Source organism: Amphiprion ocellaris, chromosome 15, assembly GCF_022539595.1.
Source record: "Amphiprion ocellaris isolate individual 3 ecotype Okinawa chromosome 15, ASM2253959v1, whole genome shotgun sequence".
NCBI classification, from domain to species: Eukaryota; Metazoa; Chordata; class Actinopteri; family Pomacentridae; genus Amphiprion; species Amphiprion ocellaris.
Genome location: NC_072780.1, coordinates 13,057,982 through 13,077,173, shown reverse-complemented (window position 1 = coordinate 13,077,173; position 19,192 = coordinate 13,057,982). Strand labels below are relative to the sequence as shown.

The 19,192-nt window shown below is 42.1% G+C and overlaps 1 protein-coding gene across 1 annotated transcript; it reads left to right on the top strand.

Moving 5' to 3' along the window:
- Positions 1-3,489: 3,489 nt before the first annotated feature.
- On the top strand, positions 3,490-19,171 carry jazf1a (JAZF zinc finger 1a). The gene is made up of 5 exons (XM_023272956.3): positions 3,490-3,791; positions 11,679-11,751; positions 12,982-13,178; positions 14,581-14,750; positions 16,478-19,171. The coding sequence occupies exons 1-5, from the start codon at positions 3,677-3,679 to the stop codon at positions 16,652-16,654; spliced, it is 732 nt and encodes a 243-aa protein (XP_023128724.1). The 5' UTR covers positions 3,490-3,676; the 3' UTR covers positions 16,655-19,171.
- Positions 19,172-19,192: the final 21 nt, after the last annotated feature.

Sequence of the window (19,192 nt, the reverse complement as noted above, 5' to 3'; positions counted from 1 at the left end):
CTATACCAGCCATTACCATCTGGCATCTTCACCCCTGCATGGCTTTTAACAGCCAGTCTGGGAGCTTTAGAGAGCTGCCTGCTCAGAGCCTGATGTCACCTCGCCTGTGAAAATACAGCATTTCAGGTCAAAGGTCGAATAAACTTACTGACCTCATGCAGCATTATCCTCACTGTGACTACAGCACACATCTGGCTCAGCTGCCAAACTGGTTTCATATGATATGTGGTGATTTCCAGCTATGTCTATCAGGTAAACTAAACCCTTTGATGCACAACATGGGTCAAGAGATACCCATTTTACATTAAATATGGGTCGCTTTTGACCCGTGTTGTGCATCAAAGGGTTTAAAAAAACAAGAACAGGTATCCGATTACACAGGTTACAGTGATCTGATTATGTAATGCAATTGTTTGGGTTAAATTTACATCCAGCTCTGCCTTCACATGCATGTTAACTTTTGAGAAGACCACTAGTATATGTCTGTATTTGTTCCAACTTGTTGGATTCACACTGCACAACACGTGTAAACTGGTTGTGTGCGTCGGTTATCGCACTTGCTGGACTGTTTTTCCTCAGCGAAAGGGAAAAATTCAAGTTTGAAATCCCAAATTGCAACGCCCACAGACCTCAGATAAGATGATGTCATGCACCATAAACTCTCCCTGTGTCTCTCCCTTTCTCCCTTGCATATCACTACACATGCTAGCACTTCTCATTTACGCAACGGCGTTGGGAACTGCGTCACTGTCACAGTTCTGATACACCATGTGTGTGTAATGAGTGTGTTTACGCTGAGTGTGTGTCTACGTGCTGGTGTGTAAGAGAGAACATCTGTGTTAAGCTGATGAAGTCACTGAGTTTCTCTACTGTGCATGTGTGAAAGACTGCACACAGCGGTGATATCAGGTTGTTTGTGCGAGCGCGTTTGCTTGCAATGGCCCTTGGAGCAGCGAATTGGGGTGTATTTCATATTTCGTACGTGCGTTATTGTGTCTCTTATGGTTCGGTAGGCAGAGAGCAGTCAGAAAAAGACAGAGTGTGTTCCCAGGTCTTAAGGTTGTTTGCTGAAGTCACTGGCCAGTGGTTTATGACTGACCATTTTAACGCTCGATTAACAGGTCCAACACAGGCCAGCCGGCCCTGGTTAGCCAACCCCAGTGATTTAAGGACATTCTCCTCTCTCTGGGAGCCACACACATCACAGAGCTACAGAGTTCTCTCCTCACCACTGAGCCATTACAGGGTAACATTAATCAATTAACTTTATGGATGTAATACATCCTGTTGTCAGTGAGTTATACAAGTTTTTTACTTACATATTGATGCACACAGTTCACATTTAGAGCTGTTCTGAAGCAAGCTAAAGTTCTGACTTCTTTTAGAAATGTTCTGAAAATTTGTAATCCAGCCAGTATTTAACATCATGAATACAAAAAGAAGAATTTCGACAGTCAAAATCGATCCAGGTCTGTTATGCGGAGACTGTGATGCTCCTGCTAGATGTTCACCCAAAGCTCGGTTCCTCCTCCAGTCATTCATCCACATAATATCCACATGACAGCTTAGGTCTATTAAAAGGCCTAATGGGACTCTGTTTTACTGTTTTATTACAGGCTGGTGCTCAAGTTAAGCAGTGGTGGAGGAAATATTCACATTTACTTATGCTTTACTTAAGTTCTAATACCTCACACTGAAAATACCCTATTACAAGTAAAAGCACCGCACTGTATATGTTACGAAACTAAAGGTTCACTGCTCAAAAAACTAAATGAACACTTAATCATCACAGTATAACACCAATTCAGCTAAACTTCATGGATATTGACCTGTCCATTTAGGAAGCGTAAGTGATTGTAAATCCCCCCGTCATTGGGTTAATAATTTTGTTCTCCATTGTCTATTTTTATGTCATTTTGTTCTCAGTAAATTACACAGTGTATATCAATGAATTAAGTGTTCCCTTATTCTTTTGTGCAGTGTAAGTAAGCATTATCACAAACTACACCTAAAGTGGTAAAGCTAATGACACTTAATGCAGAAAAATTTGCGCTGTGACTGGTATGCTGTCGAAAATCATATCATTAGATGCTTCTTACTCACATGTAAAAGTGGGATTCTACTGTTGCAGGTGGTTACTGTGGAGCTCATTTTTAATTATTTCATGTCCGACTGCAACAATTGAGTATTTTCACTCTGCTCAGTATTTTGTACATTAATCGGTTTCAGTTCTGAAAATAATCACAAATATCATCAAGTGCATTATAAAATTAACAAAATAGTTCCTGATTTTCCATTAACTAATTGATTATTTGACTAATTGTTTTTGCTGTGCCTGTATAAATTGTTGGGTAGTTTAATTTAAAACAAAGAAAAAAAATCATATTCTAGAAGTCCTTGTGTGTTTTGTGTGCAGAAATCCAAAATCATAACATAACTGAAGCTGTCAGATGGATGTAGTGAAGAAAAAAAATACAGTATTTTTTCTTTGAGATGTCGGGGAGTAGAGGCAGAAAGTGGCAGAAAAACAAAAGACTCAACTAAAGTTTAAGTATGTCTCAATTTGTACAGAAGTACAGTACAAGAGTACATGCTCTTAGTTATAGTCCACCAATGAAGTTCAGCATCAACTGAAAAAAAGGTGATAAATATCTAGGTCATTTTCAATCTTGCATATATTTAATAGTTTTTAGTATATTAGAATTAATTTAGATTATCGTGTTTGTTAGTAGCAAGCTTACCCTTCAATGCAATATCTAAATTACTTCTTAGATTCTCATTACACAGTACTCCACTAAATGCTTCATTATTTCTTATTTAATAATGTTGCATTCTTCACTGAAAAGCTCTGTTGCTTTATTATTATCTGTTATTGCATTGCAAGTGTAAGTATGTTAAAAAAAACAACAGCGTAATACCTGCTGTAGTTATTCATTATCTAAACCCCTTCCCTCAAATAAAATGGCACATTTCTAAATTCATTTATATTATAGTTGAACAATTTATTGAAATATTATTGAAATCACAGTCAATATTCAGATCACAGGACCTTCTAGTAAAATTGAAATATGTCACAGCACAAAAAGTGACACATTGATAATTGCAATATGATTTTCTTATTGCATATTCATCATTCCTTATTGATATCAATAAGTGAGCCATTTACAGCGAAATTCCAACCACAGTGCAATATGTAATAGAAGTCTATCATAAGGGAATAATTTCTAAGTGCCTTTGCTCTGCAAGATAACAGCATCTGAGAAAAAAAAGAAGATGAATCAGATTCTGTTTTTCTCACTCCATGTGTGGTACCCTGGTGTCTCTTTGATGTGCATATAACGCATGCAAATGTGCCGAGATGTAACTTTGATTTGCTGTCACCATCTCACAGTGTGAGCTGTGGCTCTGATCCCAACAGGTAGGCAGGTCGTGACGTAGGCCGCCACCAGCCAGCCTCCCCTCCTCCTCCCCTCCGCCTCTCCCCCCTCCATCCCCACCCCCACCGTCACGCCTGCCTGCCTCCCAGCTGCGTCCGCCGCTGTCCTGTCTGGCCGCCCGGTGTCTGCTCCGCGCTCTGCCCCGCTCCCCACCCCGGACCCGAAGCCTCTTGCCTGCTCGTTCACCGCCCCTTCTCCCGGACCCCCCTCCACCCGGTGAATGCACCAGCGCCGTAGACATGACGGGCATCGCCGCCGCTTCTTTCTTCTCTAATTCCTGCAGGTTCGGGGGCTGCGGGCTCCAGTTCGAGTCTCTCGCCGAGCTCATCGTCCACATCGAGGACAATCACATCGGTGAGTCGGGCCGGAGGGGGAGACGCAGCTAGACGGCTAGCTGCTGCTAGCTAGCACCCGAGCTAGCTAGCTAAACGCAGATAGGCTCGGCTTTGCATTCCGCTATTCCTGCCGCTCGCTCTCCGTCGAGCCCCGTCGGAGTGCGACTTATTCAGCAACTTTTATTATCTCCAGAGCGGTGCTTTCCTGTGAAATACGCCGCGGGAGTGCTTTTACTTTGCATTAGCAGTGATAGTTACCTTTGCAGCGGTAACTCGGCAGCGAGGGCCGCGAAGGTCTCATAGGTGTAACTAGCATCCCGGGCTGGCAGCGGTTTCACGGCTAACACTGCTGGAGAGTCTGTGTTTACATCTCCAGGCCTGATGCAGTGCAGCTCCTCTCACCGCTGCCCGAAACTCTGTCAGGGTTGTCACCTCGGGTTTTCATCGCAACAAGGTATCGCCTCCTCCATTATGTTGGTGTCACTTAATTACCACTATATCAATGGAACCGAGTGGCGGCAGACAAACAGGGGCATAATTAGGTTATCTTCCAAGATCCAACTTGTTGCACCGCTTATTAGATTTTGAGAGACAGTAAACCCCCTGATAATCAGTTTACCCACCATTTAACACAGCAGAGAAAAACAGTAGCAGAGTAAACACTATATTTGAGTATAAAAGTACATTTTGTTACTGTAAGTAGTAATTGATCCATATCAAAAACTAATATTTGCAATGTATGTGGAATCTCAAAAAATGATGTTTTTTATTGTATTGTGAGTGAATTAAATGCAGAAATGTGTTTCATAGCCGGCACAGTAATTAAAGTATTAAATAAGTCATCAGCATCCTCTGTTTTTGTTGAGGGAGTGCTCCTTTCCTATTGCATTGATGTGGCAGCAAAAAGCTGTCAGATACAGTCTAATTAGTACCCTGCAGTGTAGTACTTGGTAAATATTTAACATTGTTTGCAGCACAGATCAAACTCTTGCTTCTACTTAAACACTGCATAATCCAATCTGGTAGATTAAACTGTAATCCACCATAAAAATTATACCATAGAAGCGTTCGGGGAGTTGTGAAGCGCTAAAACGCTCACTAATGTGTAGCTACACTGATACGGGCTAATCATTATTTGTGGCGTGTATCCATCCTCATGAGGCTGTTTGAAGGGGGCGAAGGGGGGTAAAATGGATGCTTCATTGAGCCAGTCTCCATGGCAACTGGCAGTCTCTATCGGGGTTGGGGGCAGTATATTGGCTGAGTTATTACACACCTGCTGTCTCACTAACAAAGAGCGCTGCCGAGCTGCCAGCTGTGGTGAGGACATCCAACATGATGTCACCTCGCATGTGGGACGGGACTGATGTGCAGATGTGTAAAAGAGGGTTAGGTGTTAGGAGACTGTGTTAGTGGGTGAGCAGAAAGTGGAGCAGGGTGGGACCACTGTTAATTTTAACCCATATGCTCCATGGATGACCTCCAAATTAACCACAGAGGGGGGAAATATACACGATTTGATTTTTATCACACTATATAGGTGGTATGTTTCTGTGTAGTCTGCATTGTCCTCCAATCCCACCAAATTAAGGATATAAATAGACAGAAATGCAGATATATTATTTGCCCCCAAAACACCACAGACACTGATATATGCCCCATCTGCCTCCTAGCTCGACCTTCGACTCCCAGCCGTCAGCTGAGCAGAATGGCAGTTTACCAGTCAGATCTCTTGGATTAATGAATTACCCCTCTGCTCGCGTCATACCACGCCTGGTCATCAGCGGTGTCAAGATCACACACAGTCTAATCAATACTGCCTGCAGATCAGTTACTACAGGGATTAGTGTGACAGATGGAGGGGATTGAAGTGAGAGTGCGGGACAGGAGGGAGGCTAGTTGCATTTAGCTTTGACTCTGCTTTTTGGTTTTGAAGTTGTGCAGTGGTGTGTGATCAGTAATCAATCAAGGAATATGCTAATTTGATCTTCCTGACGTTTTCACCTGAGACGTCAGGTAAGCTGTTAGGAGGTTGTTGTAATAGTGATCATTCTTTGAGTGTGCTAAAAAAGCCGCAATATCCATAAAGCGGTTAGTCTAACAGCGACAAAAATCTTGTACTATGAGATGTAAGAACTTGCAAAAGTAGAACTCATGCCAAGTTGCAGAGATCGCTGACAGGCCTGTGTTCTGGAAACATGGAGTCATTGCTGCAGACTGTGCTGCCCTCTTGTGGTAGGGCAACTGATGTGCTACATTGCCAAAACAGTCCAATTTATTTTCTGCCTCTGGTTTGGATTGATGTTGAAGTCACTTATCTGAGCTTGCATCTTATGTGGCCTCCTGCCTTCTCTGACGCCACACACAATAGCTCGCAGCAAGCACACCAGATGAGCCTGGCATGATCCTATCCGTGAGAAAACTAGGTAATGTGTGGGTCCTGAGTGTTGACCTCATCCTAGAAGAAAGAGCAGCAGCCTTCCAGTGACATGCCCGCACTGTTTAGATTACAGCTGAATGCCAGAGGAACTGGATTAGATGAGCTGTTTTTAGTGCGGTGTTTGGTTGTTGTCGAAAGCTTTGTGCGGTGAGTCGAGGTAAGGTCTGAGGAATGTAATGATGTCAGGCCTCTGTGCGTGTGTGCACAGCAGCAGTGTGCTGCATTCTCACCTGCACAAGCACGTACCTGCCTCTTACCTCAGCAAAAAGGAGCAGGAAGGGAGGGGGAGGCGGATAGAGATTAAAAATGGAGAAGAGATTAGAAAGAGAAGGATAAGAAAGCAAAAATATGGGTGTGAGCACGAGGAAATCCCATACATGTCAGCTTTGTTTGGACAGAGTTTACGTAGATATTTTGGTTTGGATTCGTTTTATAACTGGATTCAAAGGTTGAGCTCTGATTTGACATGAGTATTAACAATAGCACTGTGTTGTAATAATCTAGTTTTTGCTGAAGCAGCTTGATAATTAGTCTGCAGTAACTTTTAAGGATTTAATCATCTCAGTAGGGAAAATTAGTTTTTAACCAACTGATACTAAAAGATAGTAGACCCTTGTCTTTTTTGTTTTTCAGACAAAGTTATTAAGAATAGTAATTTTTTCAATAATTAAAAATTGTATTGTCTCTTAATTGATGTTTTGAAGTCTAAAAGTAGAGTATTATCTCTTATAAACAAATCAAAACCAAGCACTGTAGAAAGACTGATGAAAATACAGACCCAAAAGTAGAAACTCAATGCAACAAAAATGAATATACCTGTGATCACCAACACACAAGTTAGAGAACTTGTGTTCACTGAAATAAAATGGAGTACACCTATGATTTCCAATTCGCCTAACTACATGTGCATGGTTATAACATGACCTTTGAACACCAGAACTTGCTAATTTTCTTTTTATCTATGGCTGTGTTTGTCTCAATGTATGCATCATTTCTTCATATGGGAAAAAAAAAATCCAGAGGAATTGAAAAATCTGATGGTTTAACTTCACAAAGATGGAAAAGGTCACCCTGAAACACAGTTGCAGCAGTAATTAGGAAGGTATAGAACGAGCCATATTACCACTAATCAGAGCCACAGTGATCGTTCCACTAACATAATGCAACTGTACTGTATAATAGTACACTGCATGCTCAATTTAGCTTTGAAAAACAGACAGGCAAATGCTTCAGAACTGGCGCAGGGATCATCAATGAAAATAAGAGTTTCTGTGATAGCTTAGACAGTGCCAAAGATGTTAAATATGTCAACCTTCAAGAAAAGAAAGCGTGCTAAGGAAAGAGGAAAGCCTAGCTTCAAAGCATAAAAAATAAAAAAGGCCAGAGGGATCTTGGGAGCACATTCTTGGGTCAGATGAGACCAACTTTGGTTCAGCTCAGGTGAGGTCTAGCATGTTAGGTGTGAACCTGGGCAGGCCTAACACAGTGAAAGCATAGTCCTGACAGTGAAGCACAGAGGTGGGAGGTGATGATCATGATGGCGCTGCTTGAGTGCAGAAGGTGTTTTGGAGATGACATTTATAGATAGCACCATAAATGCCTGTTGTTAGACCAGCGTAGAGTAACTGAATAAAACAATGTCTGCAGAATGGCAGGACGTAGCATAAATTGTGTGTCCTCCATTCTGAGGAGGACCGAGTCTGTCGTGGAAAAAAACAAACGTGGACATGAAGTATTGAATGTTACTAATATCTTTTGTTGCATTGAGTTCCTACTGTGGAACCTGTATTTTTATATAGTAAATCTAAACTGTGCTTAAAAAACAGAAGAGCACCATACTACATACCCTACTGTTCTAGTTAGAAGTAATGCGATTACTGTGAGGTAATAAAATCTTGAAAATTTCAAAATTTGAGTGTTATTACTCAGGGGTGTCCTCACTTCTGTTATATACTGTACCAGAATTTGTCTTTGTTTCTTTGATGTTGCCAGTACGGTTAGGAAAAAATTCATATTTTCAATAGCTGTTATATATATATTTTTTCTTTTTTTTTCTGAGCACAAAACTTTCTTTATTTCAGCTGCTAAGATATTAAGATGTTCTGTTTTCATCTGTTGTACATGATCCTAAGCTGTGAACGTCTTGGAATTTTGGACAGTTGGTCAGATAAAACAGTTGATAATCTTAATTAATTGGTGGACTAATCACTATCTACTTAAAAAGTATTTTTCCAGTACATGGCAGATTGCGACAAGAATAAATTTTCATATAGTTTATTGATATAATGAGGATTGTTGCCGTTTAGTCCAGTCCTCGATGCCAGATTGCTTCCCATCCCACTTTTAGAGGTGTGACACGGGAAGGGGTGTGTGTTTGTGTATATGAGAGAGTGTGTTCCCCATACTTCCTAAATGACCTGTCAGGGTGTAGTGGAGCAATTACTGGACTGGCATCCCAAAGTGGAAACTGCAGACCCTCTCTTTTCAGCACACACACACACACACACACACACACACACACACACACACACACACACACACACACACACACACACACACAGTCACACACATTGCCTTTCGGAAGTCACAAGGTCTGAGCGCCCCACCAAGCACTAGGAAGTGTAATTACAGAGAAGTTTGCCTTCCACCCCCCTCCACCCATATCCCCCCTTTGCTCCCGCTCCTCCTCTCCTCTCCCTCCATCCGGTTGCCTGCTGCTCTAGAAACACGTTAAAATGCTCTCTGTGGCTTAATTAGCAGCCTGCAAAACAAACCATGCATTCTTGGCCTGGTTTCAACACATGCACACGTGGAGAGGCACATACACAGACCTCTGCACGATTGTTCGTACATGTGGACGCATGTAGGCAGGGTGCATTCAGCAGGGGGCAGCAGTGTGCCATTGGTGAAAGATGGATGTGCCTGTTGTGAAATAAGTGAAGTGGCTGTTGATTGGGTGCTGCTTTCAGGAATGTTAATTAGGGATATATTTACAGACCTTAGAGACTTTGAAATGTATCAGCCATGTCGCACATGCACTAAAATATGGACACGCACACACATTTGGAGTAGCCTACTAATATTCTGTACTGTGAGTTTGAAATAAAATTTAGAATTTAATCAGTGAATATCAATATACACCTAGTTTTGAGTGAGCATGTGCAGGTCTTCCTCCTGCTCCAGCGGCAGAATCAGCAGCATGTTAGCTTCCTGTCTGGCTAGGTGAGCGGTAAAAGCCGGTGAACATTTACTACAGCTCTCGCTCTCTGCACCTGGCTTACTCCATTTCCACCAACACCCCTCCCCCTTCTCTACACACACACACACACACACACACACACACACACACACACACACACACACACACACATACACACACACACACACATACACAATCACGCACACATACACTTACCTTATCCACATCCACAATCCCCTGGTCCTTGTGCATCCCAACTTATGAACCCATGTATTTTTTTCTTCCTGTATTTTTGCTATTCAGGCCTGAAGCTGCCTTGAAGTTGGCAATTGATAGGTCACTTCATTGTTTTTGAATCTGTCCATTATTTTCTCAACTGAGTGATTGGTTGTTTATTCTATAAAATGTCAGAAAAGGGTGAAAAATGTATTAGATCAGTATTTCCCAAAGCCCAAGATGATGGCCTCAAATTTCTTGTTTTGTCCACAACTTAGAGATACCCAGTTTCCTTTTACAAAGTAATAAAGACAATCTTCACATTTAATAGTTGTCAACTTATCAATTAATCATTGCAGCTGATTTTTCACCACAGTTGGCTTCATAGTACGTTTGAATTGATGCTTTCATATAGATTTTTGACTCATATTTTACAATATTCTAAAAAGATATGACTAGCTGATCAGTTTGTTGATCAGCCGAAAACCTTTACACAATTGGTGAATCACGTGTCACAGAAACACAATACATGAACAAAACAAGGCATGTAAAGACAGCACTGTGAACCTCTGGGAAATACAAATTTGTGTTTCAAGTAATGAATTTTGTGCCCTAACACTATTTGGAAAATCCACATTTATCCTGCATTTACTCTCAGCTTTTTTGGCCTCTTAGTAACTCTGTAAACTCTGTAGGCATCCTTGCCACATCTTCCCCTGTATGGTGATTTATTTAGATGCTAAAAATATTGCTGTAGTACACTCTACCCAGCGTTGTCCAGCCCAACTGGTGGTTTCCAAAGGTCAGACTTCAAGATGCTGGTAGGTCTCACTGTCTCTCATTGTCACATGCCCCATGACTCAGCTGTGTCAGTGATGTAGGTCGAGCTCTGGTCTCCATATCAGAGCAGCAGGTAGGATTATTAAGACTCAGCTATAAAAGACTGTCACAGACCACCTCTGTGGACCACCTCACATGTATGTGTTTGTGTGTGAGCCTGTGTTTGTGATCACAGATGTCCTGATATCTATTTTTTCCTTGCTTAGCCGTTTTAGTTATATATTTTGAAAGTCACTTGTATAGGTCCCTGGTTTGTACTGCAGCAGGAGTCGTGAGGAGTTTTTTTTTCTGGGTTGTTTTCTTGTTTTCTGGTCTTCTTGGTGTTCTCTTGCACTGTGGGAAGTCTGCATTCTTTTTTAATTATGAGGTGTGAAAGCCTGAAAACCAAAGGGCTAAGAGGGCCAGCACACACTTGAGATTGGTTGGAAGGAGCGTCCTGCAGTGTGTAGTGAATCGTTGCACGGAGATGGTCGAGTCCTTGGATCCGAATTGCAATACATCTGCTAGCCATTACATATGCAGCTGCAATTATGCCTACATGTGCACGCAAACTCACACAGACAAAGATGTCATGGCACAAAGCTATTAGTTTTTTTTTTTAGTTTGGCTCTCTCTAAATGTCCCCCTCTTGAACACTTGATGGCACTGGTAGTTCACAGATGCAACCCACCCGCAGTGTTTTCATGCACACTTGCTCCTGTTTTCCAGGGGGTGTGAGGTGGGACTTTGAAGTTGACACAGCTTCCCTCAGGCAGTGGAAGTTGCCTACTGTAGTGTTACTGACTTAGCAAGTCAACTGGAAAAAGCGCGCGTGTGTGTGTGTGCACGTCTTGGCTAATACACTGTGTACATTCATCACAGCTTCCAAGTTGCCACTTCACTCTCGGACAAATTTCCTCTTTGCCACATTCATACTCGGGCAATAATTAAGCAGCCTTGGGTCACTTAGGGAAAGACATCGGTTGTAAATTAGAGGAGGTTTGGTGCTGGCGTAATAATGCGTCGCTTATGGAAGCTTCTGAAATGTATCTGCAGGGTGCAACACATTATGGACTAATACAGAGAACCCAGTGTGAGAAACATCCAGTAATCTATCAGCCTGTCTGGCAGGAAGAATGCATGTATGAGTCAGCTACATACTAAGAGTATTCACTCAACATTTTCCCTTCACAGGGAGAGGTGATTAATCTGAATGTCTCTTTCTCTCTCAGATACAGATCCGCGGGTTTTGGAGAAGCAGGAGCAACAGCAGCCCACTTATCTGGCCTTAAGCTACATCAACAGGTACACACACATTCACAAACTTAACTGAAAAGTGTTCCTCTACAGAGGGCAGCATTGTTCTACTAGTGAAAGTGTGCGTCCATCTGTGCGCGAGTGTGTACATGTGGCTTGCGGAGGGCATCTCAAATTACCGACGTCTTCCCATAGACACAGCAGTGACTCATCCACAGACCAGCTCAGAAAACCACACAAGACAATTGGTCCTGACTCCCAGCGCTGTGAACGGCACAGCCAAAGGCGGCGTTTCGGGATTATGGCATGTGTGTGTTTTTGTGTGGTGAACCGACTTGTCACGTTCTACTTAATGCCTCGTTAAATCACTCTACGACGCAAGAGCGCAAAAGATAGTCAAACAGAGAGAGAAAGAAAGATTGAGGTTTGTTTTCTGTGATAACTGTTCAAGTGACAAGGTTGTAAATATCATCCATATTTACTATACATGTTGCAAAGACACTGCATTCAGCTGCTCAGTTATGTCTCTTCCCATCACAGGTGTCCTTCTATCCCTCTAAAAGCAACAGTCTACACAACAGCCATAATTAGATGAGATGAAAAATTAAAGGCTTTTATTAGAGGAACAAATGCCACAAATTTTGCAGGTCTGTATCAAATTTGATACAGACCTGTATATGTATATAATAAAAGAATGGACAAAACTACAAAAATATCCCAGTAAAACCAAGTTACTCTTTTTGTTACAAGTGATGATGACAGGAATGATGCATAGATAAAGGTATTAATAATAGTAATCAGAATACTGTTTTTTGAACAATGTTGGCAAAGCAGAAGTGTAAAAATGTGCAATCGTGTTTGACCAGCATTGCCTCTATTTACAGAGTGCTCATGTTGGCAGCAACAGGACGGTCACATGCAAGCTTGTTGATAAATGACCTTGCATGCAGCCACAAGATGTCTCAGCCAAATAATTAAAAGAAATTGCATTCCAGAAAGACTAGAACAGTTCATTCTGAAGCAGTGGCACCATTATGTAATTTATCTACCAGAGAGCTATGACAAGTGGGTTTTTCCACTGTTCTAAATCCCAATCATCATGTGAGAAAAAATAAAAAAATAAAACCAAATTCAGAGCAATGACACAAAACAAGTGTAAGGGATCAGTGTGAACATGTTTTTGGCATTTGTTTATGCTGTGTTTTAATATTATTCTCTGTCTAAACAATCTAGTACTGGATTGATTGTTAATTAACGACACCTCCTGTGTGCCGTCAGGTTTATGACGGATGCAGCCCGTCGGGAGCAGGAGACCATGAAGAAGAAGGCCACACCCAAGCTGTCCCTGTCCATCACGGGCGGAGTGTCCAGGAACAGCACGGCCACACCTCCCCGCCACACCAGCGGTAACCTGACGCCTCCCGTCACGCCCCCCATCACCCCCTCCTCCTCATTCCGCAGCAGCACACCTACAGGTACGACAGGTGTGTGTGTGTGCGTGTGCGTGTGTGTGTGTGTGTTGAAACGCGTTTCAGAGGAGGAAAGATGAATTGCGTGTGCATGTGGAGGGAATGGAGGTGTTGAAACCGACTAATGTAAATTACCCCAACTCGCAGAAACAGAAAAAAAAAGCGTAGGGTTATGATTGCGCCATCAGGAGTGTATTCATCAAATCAGACAGCACCACTGAAGAGCAAATGAAGATATTTGTAACGCAAGTGGAATGCAGCTTTTTTCATACCTGCTCAATGACTCTGCTTCACAAAGTGAAAACTCAGTAATGCCTGCAAGCAGCTCGAGAGCCTGCTATGTAACTCTAAATAGAAACCAATAATTATTCACTTTTCGCCATGGAAATGGTTTTGTATATATTGGGATGTTTTCATGCTAATATTTCCTGAAGTTTTTGAATCATAGGGAAAATTTGCCATCAGAGTGCAAAGTGGAAAAGGTTGAACTTAACCTTTATCTACTGCTGTGTGTGTGTGTGTGTGTGTGTGTGTGTGTGTGTGTGTGTGTGTGTGTGTGTGTGTGTGTGTGTGTGTGTGTGTGTGTGTGTGTGTGTGTGTGTGTGTGTGTGTGTGTGTGTGTGTGTGTGTGTGTGTTTGTGTTTGTGTGTTTGTGTGTTGGGTTTGGTGGCTCCTGCAGTGAGCAGACCAGTCAACACTCTGCTAATTACATAGCAGCTGTCACGCTGTGTGTTCACTGGGGGCCGTGTGTTGCACAGCTCAGAAGCAGATGTCCAATTCCAGCCCAAATGGTTGCAAACGTAGTGTTAGGTCTGGGCTTACACACCGACATGGCTACACACACACACACACACACACACACACACACGTCCTCTTTCAACATGTGCCAGGGTGCCATCCATTTCCTCATGCTGAGGTGCAGCATTTCCTGTGAGATGGTAGGGGGGGTCAGTGGGCCCTTATGTGTGTTTGCGTGCGTGTGTGTTGTGCCTGAACATTTCAGTAATGTGGTATGTGGATGTGTGTGTGTGTTTGTGTGTGCGCGTACGTGTGTGAGTGGAAAATGTTCTGCACTTAGCAAAGCACATTTTCCAGGCTGAGCAATGGGGATCACTCCCACTTAATGATCTCTTTCTCGGTGCCAATCCCTGCATTTTGACTCACAGGCACACAGAAGCACATACACACGCACACCACTTCCGTCTTGTCTGCTTCCAGTGACATGTGCACAGCTAAGGCATCTAAACAGAAGCAGAATACAGAGGAATGTATTAATAAAAAAAGTCACATTGTTTTCTGTTCGTAAATTCCCAAAGCATGATGTTCTTTTGGCTATGTCCCCATTAATATTTCATCTGGGGTGACAAGCGTTTTTTTTTTGTTCTGCATGGCTCCATTGTGCCTTCAGGCAGTGAGTATGATGAGGAGGAGGTAGACTACGAGGAGTCGGACAGCGATGAGTCGTGGACCACAGAAAGCGCCATCAGCTCTGAGTCCATCCTCAGCTCCATGTGCATGAATGGGGGAGAGGAGAAGCCGTTCGCCTGCCCCGTCCCCGGTTGTAAGAAGAGATACAAGGTGAGACCAGAGCAGAGAATGGAGACGTCAGTTCCACAGAGCTACAGGACATGAGGTTTTGTTTCTGATTAAGTCCACACTGGAGCTTTTGTCTGGCTATCACATGCCAGGACATAATGTTTTAAAAAGCACATTATAAACCCAGAATGTCGTGATTGAATGCAGTGATAAATATAACTGCGTTTATTTGCCTTGGTTGGATTTTTATCACGGCTGATAACAAAACCCTCATTCAGCTCACTGTCCCAGCTTAGCTAATGGGCGGCGTGGGAACATTCCTCTTCAGTACCCTTTTTAGACCAAAACAGTAACGTAGAAAAGCTATATTTAATTAATGAGGATTTGACACAAGTCTGACATTGTTTAATGCTGATATAACAAGACTAAAAATCCACCATCATGATAGCAGCTCTGTGAAGCCGTTTTTAGCAGCAACACTTATTTAGTAAAAGTTAATTTAGCGTTTCAGCTTGATAACATTTGCTGATTAGCACTAAACAACAACTTCTGCTCACGCTGTTGTGTATGTCATTTGCAGTGCAGATATTTGGTCATGAACTAAAATACTTGTTAAACTGAACCTTACATCTGATCATGCTGTTTATCTGTAGATCAGCTATTAAAACTCACCGTGACAGGCACAAATGCCAGTTTTAGAGAACTTACAAATCACATTTAAATCAGTTTTCTAGTATAAATACTGCACTGATGAGTTGTAAAGGTTGAGCATGTGATTCTAAACTAATTCAGTTTTTGTCAGATTCAGTGAATATCTCCTATTAGGGTATCGGCCCAATTTTATGCTGTCAGCATATAAAAATACCACTTTTAGAGTGATATAGGTTTAATTATGGTGATGTTTGATGTAAACTCAAAGAGCTGTTGTGTAGTTTCTGAGATAAAAATGGGAAATTGGGATCATGTAATGACACAATGTATTTCTCTACCTTCTGTGTGTGGAAAAACAGACACCCAGACTTTAACCTTAATCTCTATGCATGGACTAGTGTTTATTTTATTGGCTAATTCCATCTCGAGTCCTATTGGCAGATCAAAAGTAAAGAAGTTACAAATAACATAATACAATAACTGAACAAAGGCATACAAAAAAGAAAAAGAAGCAACAAGCGATAACACGTAGAGCACGGAACAGACAAAAACTGGGGGACCAAGGCAAACTACCAAGCAGTAATTAATTAACATTTACATATGATTATATTGCAAATATGTCTTTGTTGCTATTGCACATATCCCTCTGTCATTATTGCACATTGCTATGCTACACTTACCCCTATGTCACTATGACACGAGATGCCACTACATATTTCCCTCTACATATATTACATGTAATTGTATTGCACATTTCCCATTGTCACTATTGCACATGATAACATTGCACATTTCTCTTAATCACTATTGCACATATCCCTGTCTACATTACACATAATTACCCTATACGTGTCCCTTTAACTCTGTTACATATATCCCATTATCACATAAATGTGGACTGTGATGTGGACAATTGTGCCACTTGAGTTGTGCGTAAATCTCCTGCTTTCAAGGGTTGTAAATTAGTTAGATCTGAATTCTACATGTAAGATTGTGAATAATGCTGCAATGTTTATACTGAGTGCCAGACATGCGTGGGTACAAGTCGTAATTGTAACCCTTCCTCTCTGTCTTTCTTTACCTGTGTCCCTGTCTTCATTCACATTCTGCGTCATCAGAATGTGAATGGTATCAAATACCACGCCAAGAACGGCCACCGCACACAGATTCGTGTGAGGAAACCCTTCAAATGTCGCTGTGGCAAGAGCTACAAGACCTCGCAGGGCCTGAGACACCACACCATCAACTTCCACCCACCCGTCTCCACCGAGATCCTGCGCAAGATCCAAGGCTAGAGCCTGCGGTCACTCCAATCAACTACCCCAAACATTGCCCTATCCTGACTTTTACCTTACCCATCCCACACACTAAAGGATCAAGTGCATGCTTTAAGTTGTTTTCATATTTCGTTTTTGGTCATCTTTTTATTTGTGTTACATTATTTTTTTTCTATCCATGTTATATCACTTGTATTTTTGGAAAAAAAGGTATCTTTGTAGTATTTTTATTGATGTACATTTGCACATTCGTACATGCTATCACGTTATTTTTTTCTATTGTTTGACTTACATAAGGTGCTAACTGTAAAAAACAACAGAAAGAAAAGACAAAAAAACAAACGAAAGAAGAGGGGCGAAACGTAAAATAAGGAGATGTGGAGCAAGAAGTGCAACCAAACCCTGCCTTTTTTCCTGCTCATCTGCGGGTAGGATGAAGTTGACTTTTAGTGCCGATATAAGCTCAGTAGTTGTTACACTCCGTCTCCAATCGCTGCAGAGTCCAGCTGAGCTTAGATCTGTGCCTTCACGGTCACTTCTGGGGGTGTAAGGGCGAGAGTTAAGTTATACTTTAAATAGATATATTGATATATAAACAATAGACAGATATGTATGTGTACATAAAAATATATAAAAGTATTCATGAGCATATACATAAATAGTTACACTTTATTTTCAAGCTTTATTTTATATATTTTTTGTCAGTGTTTTAGACTTCAGTGTTTTTTTTTCTGTGTGTCAGTAAGTGTTCCTTTCATTCCTTATTTGCTGAGACGGCCAGTTTTGTCACCTCAGAGGTCCAGGCCAAGCAGCTGGCTGACTTTAGGTTCAGAGAGTGGAGTTTTCTCTCACACATCCTAGAGATTAGGAGCTAACACTCCTTTCGGTTTGACACACGTATTTTACTGTTGATCGGGAAGAAAACGTATGAGAACACGGTCCAGACCAATAGTCCATATCTTAAAACGCTTCATCCCCACAGAAAGCCATCCACATCTGTAGTGTTTCCTCATTCAGAGTGCCAGAGCTGCATTCCACAGACTTAGCCAGCGAAAGCAGGTCAAGCATCATACTGTATTCCAGTTGCCAACATCTTTGTTGCTGTTTTGTTTTTTGTTTTCCCATGATCGTTGCCAACAGCTCTCCACTGCCAAACATTGACCATACCATGTGCCTGACGAGGGGGGAGGGAGGGGGAGGGGGGTGTGGAAGCTGTGGGGAAGAGAGGTTCAGTCTGGAGGTTGCCGAACGTGTGGCAATGATTTTTTGTCCTGCCTCCAAAATGTTGGGATGAGTGGATGTACATCAGCAGAATGTTTTCACGTATACTTTCTGTGCTGTAAGGAGAAAAATAATGTGTGACAGTGTATTTGAAAGAGATTACCATCTACAACGTGTCGTTTTTGTGTGTTGTAGACAACAGCATTCCAGTCGATTGTGTGCAGGTGTGAGTGATGTGAGTGTGTGTTTTCAGCATTATCCAAGTCATCAGCCTAGAGAGTATTACTGTATTCTGTGTGTTTCAGTGCTCGGATGTGTTGCGTTTCTGTGCCAGGCTGCTGGTTCAACTACTGTAGAGCAGGATGGTTGGCTGGCTGGCTGACGCCGTTGCGTCACGTAGTGTTGCAGCCGTCAACTTGTTGCCCCTGACTGGGATTTCATTATTCATCGCAAGAGGTGAGCGGTGTAGCGCCGCTACTCGCCAAGACACATTTGTTCATTACGTCATTTCCCTCATCTTGCGCAAAGTTTATTCAGGCTCAGAGCATGAGCTTTTTCTGTTTTGTTCACTTGATGGGTATAGTGACCTCTGACATGCACACATCCTCCTGTCCTCCAGTTTGCTGTAGCCATGGTAACCAAGGGGTTAGCATGGAGTTTTTGATAGCAATCACCACACACCTGTACTTCTGTCTTCAGTGACTTCAGTTAGTGTGCTGCTAAACAAAAAAAAAAGCACAAACCTGGCTTCAAAGTGATCTGTGTGTGAGATCCGTAACAATCTTGGTGCTAGAGCACATCTGTGGAGCTGCTGCCCTGAAAGTAATCCTGAGATGATCGTAGAGGAAGCTTCATTTCTGCCTTGAGCGTAGGGGAAGACTTTCTCAGCAGGGATGGACTGAGATTTTAGCTGTCAAACAGTCATAAAACCATCCTCGCTTCACAGACACCGCCATCACCATGGCAATACTTTGAGCCTGTTCACGGGGGCCAATTGCAGTATTACACATATGGGAGAGGAGGAGCGGAGGCTGTGTGCAGAAGGAGGGGATGAGGGAAGGATTTCAATATACCGTGTACAGTGAATGTATTGTTCCGTGCATCTGTTGTCAAGTGCTTTTAAATTATATTTTCGTATGTAACGTGGAGACCAATGTTTCCTTTTTGTATGGGGGGACAACAGGTTCTGAGCAGAGTGACTTGTAAATGATGTCAAACTGTCTTTCTATATAAAAAAGAAGCTGCTTAAATGTAAACAATAAATGACAAAAAAAACAGCAAAATAAAGTAAAGAGCTCTGTAGCTCAGACTGATGGTGGAGATCTTTCTTCCTCT